General features: G+C 42.0%; 1 protein-coding gene across 1 annotated transcript in view; it reads left to right on the top strand.

Moving 5' to 3' along the window:
• T265_11307 (hypothetical protein) overlaps window positions 1–14,022 on the top strand; it is a gene marked incomplete at both ends in the record, with an annotated part of 36,697 nt that overhangs the window by 11,963 nt on the left and 10,712 nt on the right. The window contains 3 exons of the mRNA XM_009177931.1: window positions 1,654–1,686; window positions 7,632–7,696; window positions 12,304–12,526. Of these exons, the coding sequence (XP_009176195.1) occupies window positions 1,654–1,686; window positions 7,632–7,696; window positions 12,304–12,526 (321 nt within the window). The remainder of the gene's footprint in view (window positions 1–1,653; window positions 1,687–7,631; window positions 7,697–12,303; window positions 12,527–14,022) is intronic.

Consider the following 14,022-nt stretch of genomic DNA (forward strand, 5'->3'; position numbering starts at 1 on the left):
TGCTATCAGGTGTATGCATAGATGGGTGGCTATGAGACTCTCTGATCTGGTATACGGCAGCAATAATCATCCAGGTACACTCAGTTCTCGTACAAGGTGCACTCCAAGGATTGTATGAAATTTAATTTATTAATAGAAGATTGTCCAACGGATGTTATATCAGCAGAGGAAATCACCTTCAACTTGGAGCTTGCAGGGATTTTATGTAGAGATAAGTGAAATTTCAACTCAGGGGACATTGAACTCCTGTCCAATTACACATTTGTGGGTACAAATGAGAAAGCCGCGGTAGCTGGCACGTTGATGAACCGCTTGGTTTAACCGCGATGAAGGCAAAATACCTAAAAAAAGCCGGTTGGTTTATAAGAGTGTGGGGAGTTTCGGACATTTTTCATTCAAGACTGATCGATAGAAGGCAAAGCTAGTGATGTATTTACGTTGTCGATTCTCATTAGCATTGCGGCATTCACAAAATTTCTGAAACTGTCTGACTTTTAGCTGATACTGAAATGCATAGCTCATGTGCGAAGTTCATTTTTGAGTGTTCCTCATCGGTGCGTTGCGGCCATTGACAATGATGAACCAGTTAACGCATGAAAACCTCAAGCGTGATTCAGCTATGAACTGCAGATGCAGCTGTTTGGGCTTGAAAAAAGGTCAAACGCTGGAGACTGAGTATTTTAAGCTTGCTTAGTACCGAGCTCCATCTATTCAAAAGGATGATACTGGAAGGAAGATTCCTCGCAAATCAAAATACGACTTCTTTTCTGTGAAGTGAAGAGTGCCTCAAAGATGGCATTCATGATCTTTGTCCTTATTCTTCTGAATGGAAAACAGCTTTTTGAAGTCGCAATCTGCATGAAATTCTTGGAGGCTTAGTAAGATGCCTGAATGAATACTGCTTATATTCAGAAGGGAATGTTGGTTTACATATGTGGCTATTCGGAACATCGTGTATTGCAGGTGGGAAAACCAAGTGGACAATCCTTAGAGAAGCACAGGCTTTCCATCAAGAACTTCCTGACTCCTCATCCCCCTATTCGGACTTAATTATAGTTACACGGCAATGATAAGATCAGCTAAAGGCGGCAGATATATGCGAAGTGCGAAAGATGTGAGTAAAATAAACAGGTTTCAACAGCCTTTTTCGCGACTTTTATAACGTCAGCGCAATTGTAAAGTCTCGAAAGTGCCAACGTATGTTTAAAATTACCCAAGAATCAAAATTCTCCGGAAATCTGTTTGCCATAAATGATCTTCAAACTTTCGTTTATAGATACCACTGCACAGCGATGCTTGGGACTCAACACTGATTCCGCGGATAGAAAGATTTCGCTGTTTCGGACTAATACCTTGGGCATCCTTACAGTGTAACTTTCGGGAAGGCACGAAGGAACAAAAACCTCCAAAGAAAAGATTTTTTGGGTGCACTCATAAAAGGACCAGTGTACAGCCTAATTCTATACCTGTCTTTATTCATTAGCTTCTCACGCAGCTCTCACAAGGCATTGCCCAGTTTATGGCATGTAGCGATAGTGTACATGAACACAGTGCTCCATTGTTTTGCATTCCTTTTAAACTGATAAAAGTTTAGATGTTCAGCATAGTATTTGCGCCATGGTAGCCTAAATTTATGCTTTTTCCTACCTTCAGCCAATCCAAAAGTGGTGAATCGCCCAACTCCAGGTGCGTACCAACCCGACAAAACAACAAAAATTTTGGAGTTGTAGTACTCTCAACCCAAAGACTTCCCTACCATTGAAAGAAAAAATAAATGGTAGCATAAAAAGACAGGATGTCCTTTTCCACTTTGTTTCAGCCTCCTCTAGGCATGAAGCCATACTGACGAGCGGTAAGCGTTACTGTATGCACTTTTGTTGATACCAGGACAATCCCGGTATGAGGATAAAATATGTGAAGCTCATTTCCACTTTAACAAAATATTTCATGCATGTTATCTAGTTTGTATACTGTCATTGATATTTTAGGTAATATCTTATGGAGAAGGTTCAAAGCGCTGGATGTAGGGACAACAGATGGCTTGTTTCCCAAGCCACCATATGACAAGTTAACTCGGATTTCCATTTTATTCGAATTAAGTCATCCTGTATGAATATTATAGCCGGCTAGCCGCTATTGTTTCTATTCTTTTTTCTTGACTATTGCCATCCTAGATCAAAGTGGTGCCTGTTGATCGGTGACCATATATCTGGATTGTGTAGACCGTTCCAGGTAAAAAAAATTAGGATCACGCGCTCCTGAACACAAATTTGTGCCTGTAAGTTCTGACATCTACGGGAATTTTAGTGACCAGTATTCTAATCATGGATTAATTTGTATTCCCAGAACAGCCAGATAGAAAACGGTAGATGACGTTGAAGAATCTATTTGACGTGGTGCACCTACAGAGTTTGTCAGCACCGAACAACATGCGCAAACCTATTGAATGATTACTTGATGGGTACCCACACAATGCAGTAAATCGCCACCGTATTACACGCTGAAGATTTTAGTTGAAGTGACGATTGAGAATTCACAGCAAATTACTGAAGACAAGCAAACGACTATGAAGACGGACAGTGAGTCTTCCATAATCGTATCCATGACGAAGTTGAAGAGGAAAGGTGAAACAGGACAGCCCTGCCTGATACCACTTGATGTGGTGAACTCATGCGAGAGCTTCCCGTAGATCTTTACACGTCAGTATGGAACGACACACTAACGAATAACGACCCAACATCTATGATAGAAAGGTACTGAGCTGCGATGCTTGGGCTTATAGCTTCAATGGCCAACTGGGTGCAGGCGGTAATTTGGTACTAACATAACATGGGGAAGCCAGAACAAAATATGTAGGTTCATCTGCTCTGCTTTCATTTAAGAGTTTGCTCTCAGTCGTTACGTGACAATAGGTTGTCTCAACTAGGTTCAAGCAAAGCACCAATTCTGGCTTACTGACGGTGCTCGTACACACAGTGGACCACCCATAGGATGTTTGTAAAGTTGCTCTGACAGTCAGTTCGATCATGGTGCTATCCCATACGTGTAGGGTGCCAGCGTAACTTTCCACTTACCTTTGGCATGCAGCGCAACTTACTATGTGTATGAATTATCATTGACTGGATCAACCGAAAGTCTCATGTTTTTGGTTAGACCTAGAAGCTCTTGCAATCAAACATGAAAGCTTGCGCATATCAGGTTGTACAGCAGAGGTAGTTGGGTTATCCAACATCAGCCATGTTACATGAGCTGAAGTGTATTCTCTCTTGTGCATACTTAGTGGTTTCTGATCGGACGTAATGAGAGTGGGTAGACATCAAGTTTGTCAGAAACGCGTAAAGAACAATCCACTATAATGTCGAGAGCGGAGATGACAAGTCGTTACACCCTTAAGTACCACCATTTAATACACTGAATTCAGGCATAGCAACAAAGTGACGTACAAGACTTCTCCCAAAGTCGAAATTTTACTTGAAATGTGATTGACTCATAAACACTCCCCCTCAAGTCCAGCGAAGAACCAAATCAAAGAAGACCCTCCAGGAGGAAATCGAGCCAGCGTTGTTCGATGAAAGCAGAATGCTTATGTCGTAGTTGTCAGAAGGTGTAAGTTAACTCATTCAATGCGTAAATTTACTAGATTTCCACGGGTACTTTTCCTTTGGTATTTGATCAACCTCTGCGTGGACGGTATGTCGTATGTTCCTACCCTACAGCTGATGCTGTGGTAGGATTCGCCTGCTGCCCGTTTCGAAGAATAAAAGTACGTGGAAACTAAGTGTTTAGAATGTACGATTTTGACTCGTACTATATGTTGATCTACAGTCAAGCACCAATGTATTGGTAAATTAACTATAGCGGTCTTGATGGGCATCTCGTAATATAAACAGGTGTTAACAGCCACAAAAGGAATCTCATGTGATCATATGAAAGTGTTCACAGGGGGGTTACCGGTATTGAACATGACATCATATTGCACGTAGCTAGATACATGCGTGGAATTGAAATAATCTATAATTCCGGTTGTATAACCTTCTCATTTGGACATGAAAAATTAAAAATGACCTAATTCGAAGGGGTTCATGCAGCGCATTTTGTGTTCATCATGTTGACACTGTCTAGCCAAAATTCATGAATATACAAGTAGCTGTTCTCCAAAGAATAATCTTACGAACATGCGAAGAATTTTACAAGACCACTGATGTACACCAGTTATATGTAAGGTATTGATGTGTCCATCGAATTTGGGGCTTCAGCTGAGGTCTTTTTACCGTTTACTTGTGATGAATATGCCACGTTTTACCTGCAGAAATTATATAGAATAGCGTCTATAACTTTCACGGTAGTCCGAAGCGCAGCAAGACCAGTAAGATAACTATCAAATGCGAATTTTTATCAAATCATTCGTTACTTTCAATGTCCATTACCCATGAACTGAAAATTTTACAGCTCATGTGGAGTAACTAATAAAATTCCCACAACAAAGTTTAACATGTAGAATTTTACAAAGCGATACAATCTGCATCCTTTCCGTGGACAGAATGGATTGTATCAACCGGAATTAATGAACATACTTATTTCCTTTGCAGTCCCACACTACGTAATACCTGATGGGTGTGTGAAATTGACAAGAAAATCCCTGAAAGGTAATTTAGCTCATTTGTTCCACGGTTTGTCTCATAGCATTTCAAAGTTCATGCAACACCGTCATTAGCGGAGCTCCGAAATTTGTTTCATGATATTTTTCTATAGCTTGTGACCAGTTGTAGCAGAATGGCAAGGATCCTTCACCATAGATGTGCGCACAGAGATTATCAGAGTTATCGATAGCTGAGCAGTTGTCAGCTCGGTTGGGTTCGGTTCAGCTCAACTTTTGGCCCCAAAAGCCATTCACCAAATTGCTGCAACTTCGTGCACCGAGGATAAAGAGCATAAAGAGATGGGATCTGCAATCCACATGTTAGGACGCTTACCCTGTCGTTCCGCTGACTCCAAATGGTTTTGTCTGTCAGGTATGAAATGTAGTGAGATCTATGCAACGAATGCAGTGGCATTAACGCTGGAGCGCCATTGGTTGCATTACACAACCACATCTTTCAGGACCAGTAGCTGTGTTTTGGCTCGTCCCGCGTTCCAGCCACAAACGTGACTGAGTTGGCGGGCAAGATCTAGTTGCTATGCGATGGGTGGGCCGCCCCTGGATTGTCTCAATCTGAATTCAAGGCTGAGTAAGGGACCTAGAAGCAAACGCTCCTCACTCCATGAAGAACAAGGCTCATCCAGAGTAACCTGTGAGGTGTGACCAGCTTATCAGTTTTAGCGGGAACGAAATTTCCGGAAAACCACCTGCGGTACTTCGGAAGTGCTGATCTGATGTTCCAGTCAGACCCGCGGAATGCTTCACACGCATCGATGAGCGAACGCACAGAACCATCAAGGGATTCTGACATGCAGTGACCACCCCCCTAAACCACAAATGGGACAACGGCTGTGTATATTCTATCGTTATCAGCGAAGCTGATGTCATCGTCGGCACCAAAATTTAACGGTTTGGCAAACGCTGCTTTGGTCTTCCGAATTCAGAGAATAATTTCGTACCAATTGGTCCACCGGCACTTACTCAGCTGTCTTAATACCTTTCCTGTGCAAAAAATAAACGCTATTTGAGAAACACAAAGACACGCTACATTAGTTCTGGTTTAGAAAGAAAACGTCTTAAAGACCCAAATTCGTCCCTTGTGATGAGAGCCAAAGGATGAGGGTGGGTTTTATTACTTTTCCGTTGATCGGCCTTACTAGAAAGTAGTATTCTAAGATTTATTATGCTTGTTGCCCAAAATAAGACGAAATTTGTCTGGACAGTTTCACGGTTGTCAGACCAGGCACATGTTGGCAATCTTCTGTTTTATTTTGCGTTCAACTGCAGGGAACTTGTGATCGGCGCATTATTTCGCTTACAACTGTCCTCATGAGGCTTTTCTGTCAGATTTTCCCTAAAACTGCAAAGTTAGAAAGTTAGAATTCTGAATAACTTAACTTGTAATACACTGGAATAGAAAAGACTGGACTCCGTAAATCGTCGGTTGTGATGTGTGACACCACAGTTGCACTTTCAGAGCGAGAGTAGCCAGCTTTAATAGCTTAAGGTGATCTGATAGCTATTTAAGTGCATGGTTGGACGAGAAAACCATAGAGCTAACTATGAACGTTTCAGAAAACACTCATGAATAAGTCTTTCATGGGTCGATCAGATTTTTTTTATCTACGTTTAAGCAATCTGCCATTAAGCTCTTCGAATAGCTGAACACCTGGCGCATTGAGTAACCCACCCAAACAGCGCAATTTTGTAGTCGGAAGTCCCCGTTTGTTCAAATGTGTCAAAGTACGGCGAATTACATGTGAATAAAAAGCGCACAAACGTGGAGGACAGACAAAGTTTTCGAAAACTCAGTTTGTACAGCATCTGTTTTTTGGTGCAATATCAGTGGTTGTCGTCTACCTCAACTTGCTCAAGAACTTCCCAATTTAGTGAATATCTTACTGTACGTCGCCACATTCCGATGGGTATACGAATGTCACGTAACAGTAGCCGAATGGTCTGTTAACCGTTGCCTTTGGGCGAAAGAATCACTGTGTACCTGCGGAGCCGAAACACGTATTATTTTCACGCCCCATTTGCCACGGTCTTGGTCAACTTGTCAATTCATTCATGATTTTCATTTTTTCGTGCAGTTTGTCATTAGCCTGGTAGAAGAACTGTTAGCGTGTACACCAAGCCCTCTTTCGGTACTGTTCATGAATGTCATCTTGTCACACCTGTCACTAGGATGAGATATGAGAATTTTAGTGGAGGTTTCCTCCTGCAATTGAAGCCAATCAACAGTAAAAGCTGCGAAGCACTGTTCAGGTGCTTCATCTTTATTGTGGATCCTCAGCGTTACACACCTCATGGAATTATTAAGTTTGGTATCCATAACCTCCAAGCTAAGAGTTCGAAAGCAAGACCGATCCGCTACGAGCCGTTGTTCGGTAGTATGCTCAACTCGCACTTGGATATGATATAGTGTCGCTCATTCTTCAGTCGACGAATTGACAACAACTGATCATACGTGTTGGCTGGATATACGAGCAGCAATTTTTCAGATACAAGCTCTGCCCATTGGGTGAATTCTACACTATCCATAGGTTATTGGTAGTGTGAAGAAGCTTGGAAAATTTAGCAGTTTTTTTTCCAGCATTTTTCAACGTGGATTTGCTTCACTAAGATAAAAAATTTCCAGTAAAATGCTACCTATCTCATCGGGTTCGAGTTGCTTTTGAATGCTTGAGAACAAGGCGAAGACCCAATTTTTATTTTCTAGTTTGAAGTCGAAAAGATTTGGCCACGTAGCTTGCATTATAAGTCCGCCCTCAGATGTTAGATTGTCTAGACTGCCACTGATTTTCATGCACTTGCACTTTGCCCTTATTTAGCTTGCATAGCTCCTGTTTTTTACTAAGTGCGAGTGTGAGCATAGCTATATGAATCAAATGTCCTTATTAGTGACCTAAGTACGTACGATCCAAGCTGAACAATATCGTTAGAATGGAACTGTTTACCCAGGGTTTTACCTATTTTTTTTTGTTTTTAGTTACCAAATTTAGACTTGCCTATTCCGATGGGGACGACAATGGCGTACAGAAAGTTGATAAATTGGTAAGTAACATGACAAATGTAAATTTCAAACTGAAACGTTAAACTTTGGGGTTTTTGCGGGATAGGTATTTTTGTTCACAGCCACACCACTCGTTTGAACGGCCGTGTTCCTGTTCTGGCGTAATTGTTGTGGTGAGTCCATACCAAAGGGAAGCACTGGACTCGAGTTTCGCTCTTATTAGAGCTCATCAGCAGTGCATATTCAATGACCGCGCCAGGATTTGAACCCCGCAAAACCCCAAAATTGCAAACAAAAATCTGCCCAGTGGGTTTCAAGCATGTGCCACGCTACCTGACTGGGAAGTCCTGACTGGCGGGTCAATCGATCGTCACAACCAGGACAGTTACTGGGTCGTCGTTCGATGAGTCGGGCACACCAATCACATAGCTCAAGTGTGAACACGTTCGCCTGTTCAGACGTGATAATTCAGATGCATCCAACGTGCGCTGGTGGAGTAGTGGTTACAGGCTTGCATCGCATATCAGATGTCCGGGGTTCAAATCCCGGCGCGGCCATTGGATGTGCACTGCTGATGAGCTCTAATAGGAGTGAAACTCGAGTCCAGCGCTTCCCTTTGGTGTGGACTCACCACAACAATTACGCCAGAACAGGAACACGGCCGTTCAAATGAGAGTGGTGTGGCTGTGAACAATGCAATGTTAAAATGTGTTGACCATCAGTAAGTGGCGCTTGTCAGGACATTTAAATTCACTTCACTTGGATGCATTGCTCAGTAACGCATCTAATGAACGAACATCGTTGGAAAATCTTGAGGCCATTTGCTGGGTCTAAGACATTGTCTGCACTCTGTCCAAGATATACATTCTCATAAAGTGGAAAAACGGGAAGAAAACAGAAGTGTTTTGAAAGGATTGAGGGGTGTTTTGATAACTTTATTTTAAATGTTTCTCGCCAGTTATTTTTGGAAGTTTGCGGGTGATGAATGAACAAATGCGGACTTGTGAAACTCCGATAGGTTATGACGTGGGTGTGGAAGGGGCTCGCCTGATTCGTTTAATCAAAGAAAGCAGATGAGTTGATGCATAGGTTGACTGCAATCAAAGATAGGCGAACAAAATGTGTTTCAGTGACCAGTAGTGAATTAGGCGTACCGGATGATACATTCAAACAACGATGCAGGTGCAAAGATATCAACTCCCGTGGCTAAATAAAATGATGTGAGCTACCAGAATAGTGAAACGTAAATCACCAGCAGGTTTTTAGTCATATATTAGAGGATGAAACGACGTGGTTGTCGAAACACGCAATGTGTCGTTGTATACGACGTTGCCGTAGCGGTACGTGTTACTAAAAGTTCGCCAAAGTAGTTTACATTTGCATCAGGAAAAGGTACATCTGTTGAAAGGAGCATTAGGAGAACCAGACAGTTCCTGGTTGCTAGAAGTGCACCAATTTTTATCAAAAGTATGTAAGTATTGTCATATGGAGGAAATAAACATGTATAGTAGAGTTTCTCTTAGAGTTGTGGAGTTAACCGTCCTCCATTCTGACCAATAAATCATCAACTTTAGGTAAACCAGTTGCGATATTCATCCTAATTTTGGAGTTTTTCTTCGTACAACAAAAGCATATGGGGAAAACATATATATCCGCGAGTTATGTTGGCAGTCGTCGATGTTACTGACTGATCGGGGATGTGGGGCTTGACAGAAAAGTTCCATCATCTTGATGCACGAATTCGCACCGATTCGCACATCTGTACGATTGTACAGATAAGCAGCGTCAGCTAGACCCGACATCCTGACAAGTACGGACAGTCAGATACATTTGACGTAAATGATACATGATTCGAATGCTGCGGACGTAGCCAAGCCACCACTGTGGGCATCCATCCATCCACATAGCTCTGAAGAGGGTGAAAGTTTCGGTCCAAAAATCAAGCTTTCCCGATTGGTTGAGTCAAACGGTCCGGTCTGCTGAAATTCCATGATGAAGCGTGAGTTAGGCCACATTGCAATTTAATAATAAGCGTATACAATATTGAGAAGCTGAATACAAATGATGAATTTGAAACGGTGAGGCCAGTTAGCGACGTATCATTTTTATAAATGAAAACGAGATGCCTTACAAACGTGTGGTTTCGACAGCAGCTTTTCTGGTGTATATGGAAATAAGATCTAAAAAAAGGATGACAGTGGTACCGAAGACTTCACTGTAGGTTAAAAGGGTGCACTCTCTGATTACTTTCTTTACTTGAATCGTGACTGGTGGGCCAAGGCAGGCTGAAAACCTTCACATGCTTATATCGGTGGCACGGAGGGGACCACTAACCGGATGGTAATCACCTCGGCAGTTCTTAACATTCTTTGAAGCATTAACATATGGAAGATGTGTTTTCTATTCACGAATCTGATGACAAGTCCCATAGAGTGTGTTAGCACCGCTCACACATTACAGGGTTTAAATGTGGAGGACTAAATCCACTTCCTAAATGTCTTATTGACAAGGAGGCAAGGCGAGTCATTTAGTTCAAATGGTCTGGAAAACGCAGTGATTTGCGCAGCGTTTTGGTAGTCCACTATAGGAGATACTCTATAAATAACTGGTTTACAGAACCAGTCAAATCTACAACGATATTCCTGATAAGAAACTACGGCTTATTCGTTAAACCTAAAGGGAAACAGATATACGTGGCAGTTTGAAAAAAGCCACCCCAAACCTACGGTCGAACTTGCAACTCCATTTAATCTATCTTCCTCTAAAAACCTATCCCTGTATTCTTCAAAATCTATATGGTTGACCGGTTTGCCAGCCCTTGTCTTCAAGTGGACTATTAGTGCACCGAAGTCAAGGGTATTGTTGAGCTGTGATCCAGTGGTCAACACTGAACTCACTTCATGATTCCTCTGTAACGATTTGTTCATTGCTTCCTAATCTTCAGGAATGTGAGCCGACTGCATGACTCGGCATCTTGTCGAGAGATTTACTGTTCACTAACTAAGGTGTATGAGGACTGGACCGACCGGGCACTTTACCACTCACCAGACAAATCGGACGGAATTCTTCCGAGTGACTTACTGACTGCCACCAAATAGTTCCATAGTCGTCCTACGATGAGCACTGTGCCACGTGAAGGTCTTGAGATTATCTTAATTCACCAGCCAGACTCCCCAGTAAACAAGCGAAATCAGACGGTGCACTTTCCTAACCTGTTGTGGTACTTTGTTTGCCTTCCAAACTGAGGATAGAAATTACTGGGCAAATCTATGCTTAGATGAGGCAGAAGATTTGGGCATCAATAGGACTAACTCAATGTTCACCATGAAAAATGCGGCAGAATCGGAAATTCTGGTGCAACCTTTTAGGGGATGCTATTTGAAGATCAAACAGAATAGTGTTTTCGTCCTCAAGCATCCGTGTTCGGAAGTCTTCATGGACGGGGTAGGAACACTTGATTTTGGGTGATCTGTGTGCCAATTTGTTTTGCCGAAGAAAACAGGCGGCCGTAGTAATTGTCGCACAATTTTAGTTCATGTGTAGGAGACCATGTCGGTTCACGTATGACAAATATACAGCAACTTACAATGATGGCACCTGGAGACTTTGGCCTAAGGAATCTAAGAGGTGACGAAATTAGACGTTATGTGGTACTGGTATTTTAATTAAAGGGACACTTCAAATTATCCTGCCCTCTCTAGGAGTTGGTCGACCCCGTACAACTATCAAATAATTGCGGTGCTTTACTGATGCCTCATGTCCTTTGGCGACTGATCGCTTTAGTCAAACGGCAACTGCGTAGATGTGTTTTTTCGTGTCCAGCCCCCTTCATACGAACCAGTAGGAACATTTGCCTCGTCCCACTTGCAATCAGAGTCATCAATCACCATCGCCTTTTGATCCACACAAATCACCTGTGATTGTCCATTGTTTCAAGTCGAGATGACCACCGAATCCCTTTCGGATGTTCACAATTCCTACATTTATACTTTGTACGGAAGTTGTGAGGAATTACCGAAACAACCGATTTGCTGTTGTCGTGCGGAATAATTTCAATCCGATCATTTCCGATAGGTTACTGCACTTCTCTACTTGTTTGTTAAGTCATTAATTATCCTGTATTTCCTTCGGACATCACAACAAAGCGACCATAATCTCTGTGTTGACCAGTTTATCGGAGTTCACTCAATGATCGACGGCTTGGTAGCTGAATACACAATGTGTTGTGAAAAATCTGTATCCAAATGGTTGGCACGGATGCGTCTGTTCGACCTAGCCAAAAGTATATTATTGTTGATTCAGTTCATCTCGTAGAAATGCATAGTCAAAATGACCCGTCAAAAATGATTTTACGCTCATAAGCGCAGCAAGTATTCCAAAATGATTGTAGAAATTGCTTCCTCTAGTTTGAAATTGTGGCTAAATGATTTTTTTACTGCGTCTGGGCTGTGAATGCGGAGTTTTGTGAAGAAATATGTTTGATAGAAGTATAGTTTTACAAAAAAACTCGGATATGTTCGAGACATTGTTATTGTTTATATGCGTATTACAAAGTTACATGCCTGCCTTCTTTTAAGCAAGTATCAATCTTTTTATTTACTGATAGAAAACTGTCGAACTAATCGAGTTTCGCACCAACTTCTTTCAGATCCACTACGCATCCATACCCTTTAGTGTAGTATCAGCCTTCAAATTAATTCAACCGGAGCATCACTTTTTTATGAGGAAACCAGAAAGGACTTTGCACTCCTTAGAGGCCTACGAGGAACCGGATGGCATGGAAGTTCGAAAGTTATGGAAGTTATTGTGTACTTTGGCTTGGAACATTGATAAATCTGTGGATAGACTTGGTATCGTGCCAAAAATTACGGGTAAGTATCTGACTGAATATCATAACGGAATCTTATATCTATTCGTGGTGCACTGCTCATAAGGTTGCTGAAAATTTGTCGACAGCCCACGACCGGTTTCGCCCTTCTTGGGGCTCATCAGCTAGGCGCAGTCCCCGAGTTTCCGTCAACCTCATGTTCTACTTGAAACCAAATTGCACGAAATGAGCCAAATACACATCACAAACGAGAGATTCACCTTAGTCTCTCGCAAAAGCAAATTAGTTTGCAAATGAGTGTATTTCGAGAATTTTATGTCAATTACACCTATATTGAAGGCCGCGTTTTGACTTCCCGTTCACATCACTCTCATGTGATTAATCTAGATGTTGTACTTACACAATTATTCCTTTCAGTCCATGCCGGATCTGGGATGTTTTACTTGTGATAGAACCCATCAGTATTACAAGAATGGCAATGATGGTGCTTTTATCAAATCTTTTCTAACGTTGTTTTCATCATCTAAGGTAGAAAACTGCTGTGCTTATTGATGCACCGGCCTGTAATGGACCATGGTCAAGGCAGCAAAACAGAAGGTATACAATTTTTCTCCATTTCTTTAGTGTAGTTAATAGCATTCGTTACGTTACACCATCTGAATGCCATCTGAATGATGATTTGGGAAATTGACTTTTTCAGAGTCAAACAATAAATGGTTCTGGCATTTACTAAAATGGGAATTTCCGGTATAGTCAACGTAAACTGAAGGTTTTCCCTTTGATCAACCTGAACACTCGGTTTCCCACTTACCTACCGGGTGCGCATCAACTGAGCTACCGAGGACACTGTTTCCCACTCAACCCTGCACTGACGATCTCACCTCGATTGGTGATGAAACGCTTGCAATTCAACTGCTAAGCTCGGCGAACAGACCAACAACCAAACAGCACACCCGAGCTACTAACATTCCACAATATTGCTAACACTGTTTCCCCGTCATACCTTGAGATTCAACCTAAAGGCATGATAGCCGTAACCACATCAGCTCCAGTAATGACTTATACAGCGTGCCAACGTCCATAAAATATTCAAAAGACTATTCCAAACTACTGGAACGCCTACGGGGTTTAGTTAGCTCTTGAAATGTGAAGTTCAAGTAATTACGGCATTTACGAGAAGATTGGCGCTGGAGTGCAGCCGGAAATATTGCCTCCTGGTTGCCGAATTCATGCTTAATTGGAAGAAGTTTTTCCGTTCAAATTCAAAAGTGAACATGGTCTACTTAAACTTTTATGTGTTTCCAGATAAACATTAACAAACAAAGCAAGATTGAGCTGATGACGATTAATAGAAGAGTATAATGTGATGGAGGCTTACTAAATCCCACGCAGGAGGCTCCTTCCTAGATAGATTTGCAAGCTAACTCACCCGTTGATTTTGTTCACCACTGCGTGACACACTGCTCAGCATAAGGAAAATAGTTGGTCACTGGTTGAAAATGTACACTTTGAGCCTACCTTCCTGAGTCCGACGCTATC

The sequence above is a fragment of the Opisthorchis viverrini genome (assembly GCF_000715545.1).
Source record: "Opisthorchis viverrini unplaced genomic scaffold opera_v5_473, whole genome shotgun sequence".
Lineage (NCBI taxonomy): Eukaryota > Metazoa > Platyhelminthes > Trematoda > Opisthorchiida > Opisthorchiidae > Opisthorchis > Opisthorchis viverrini.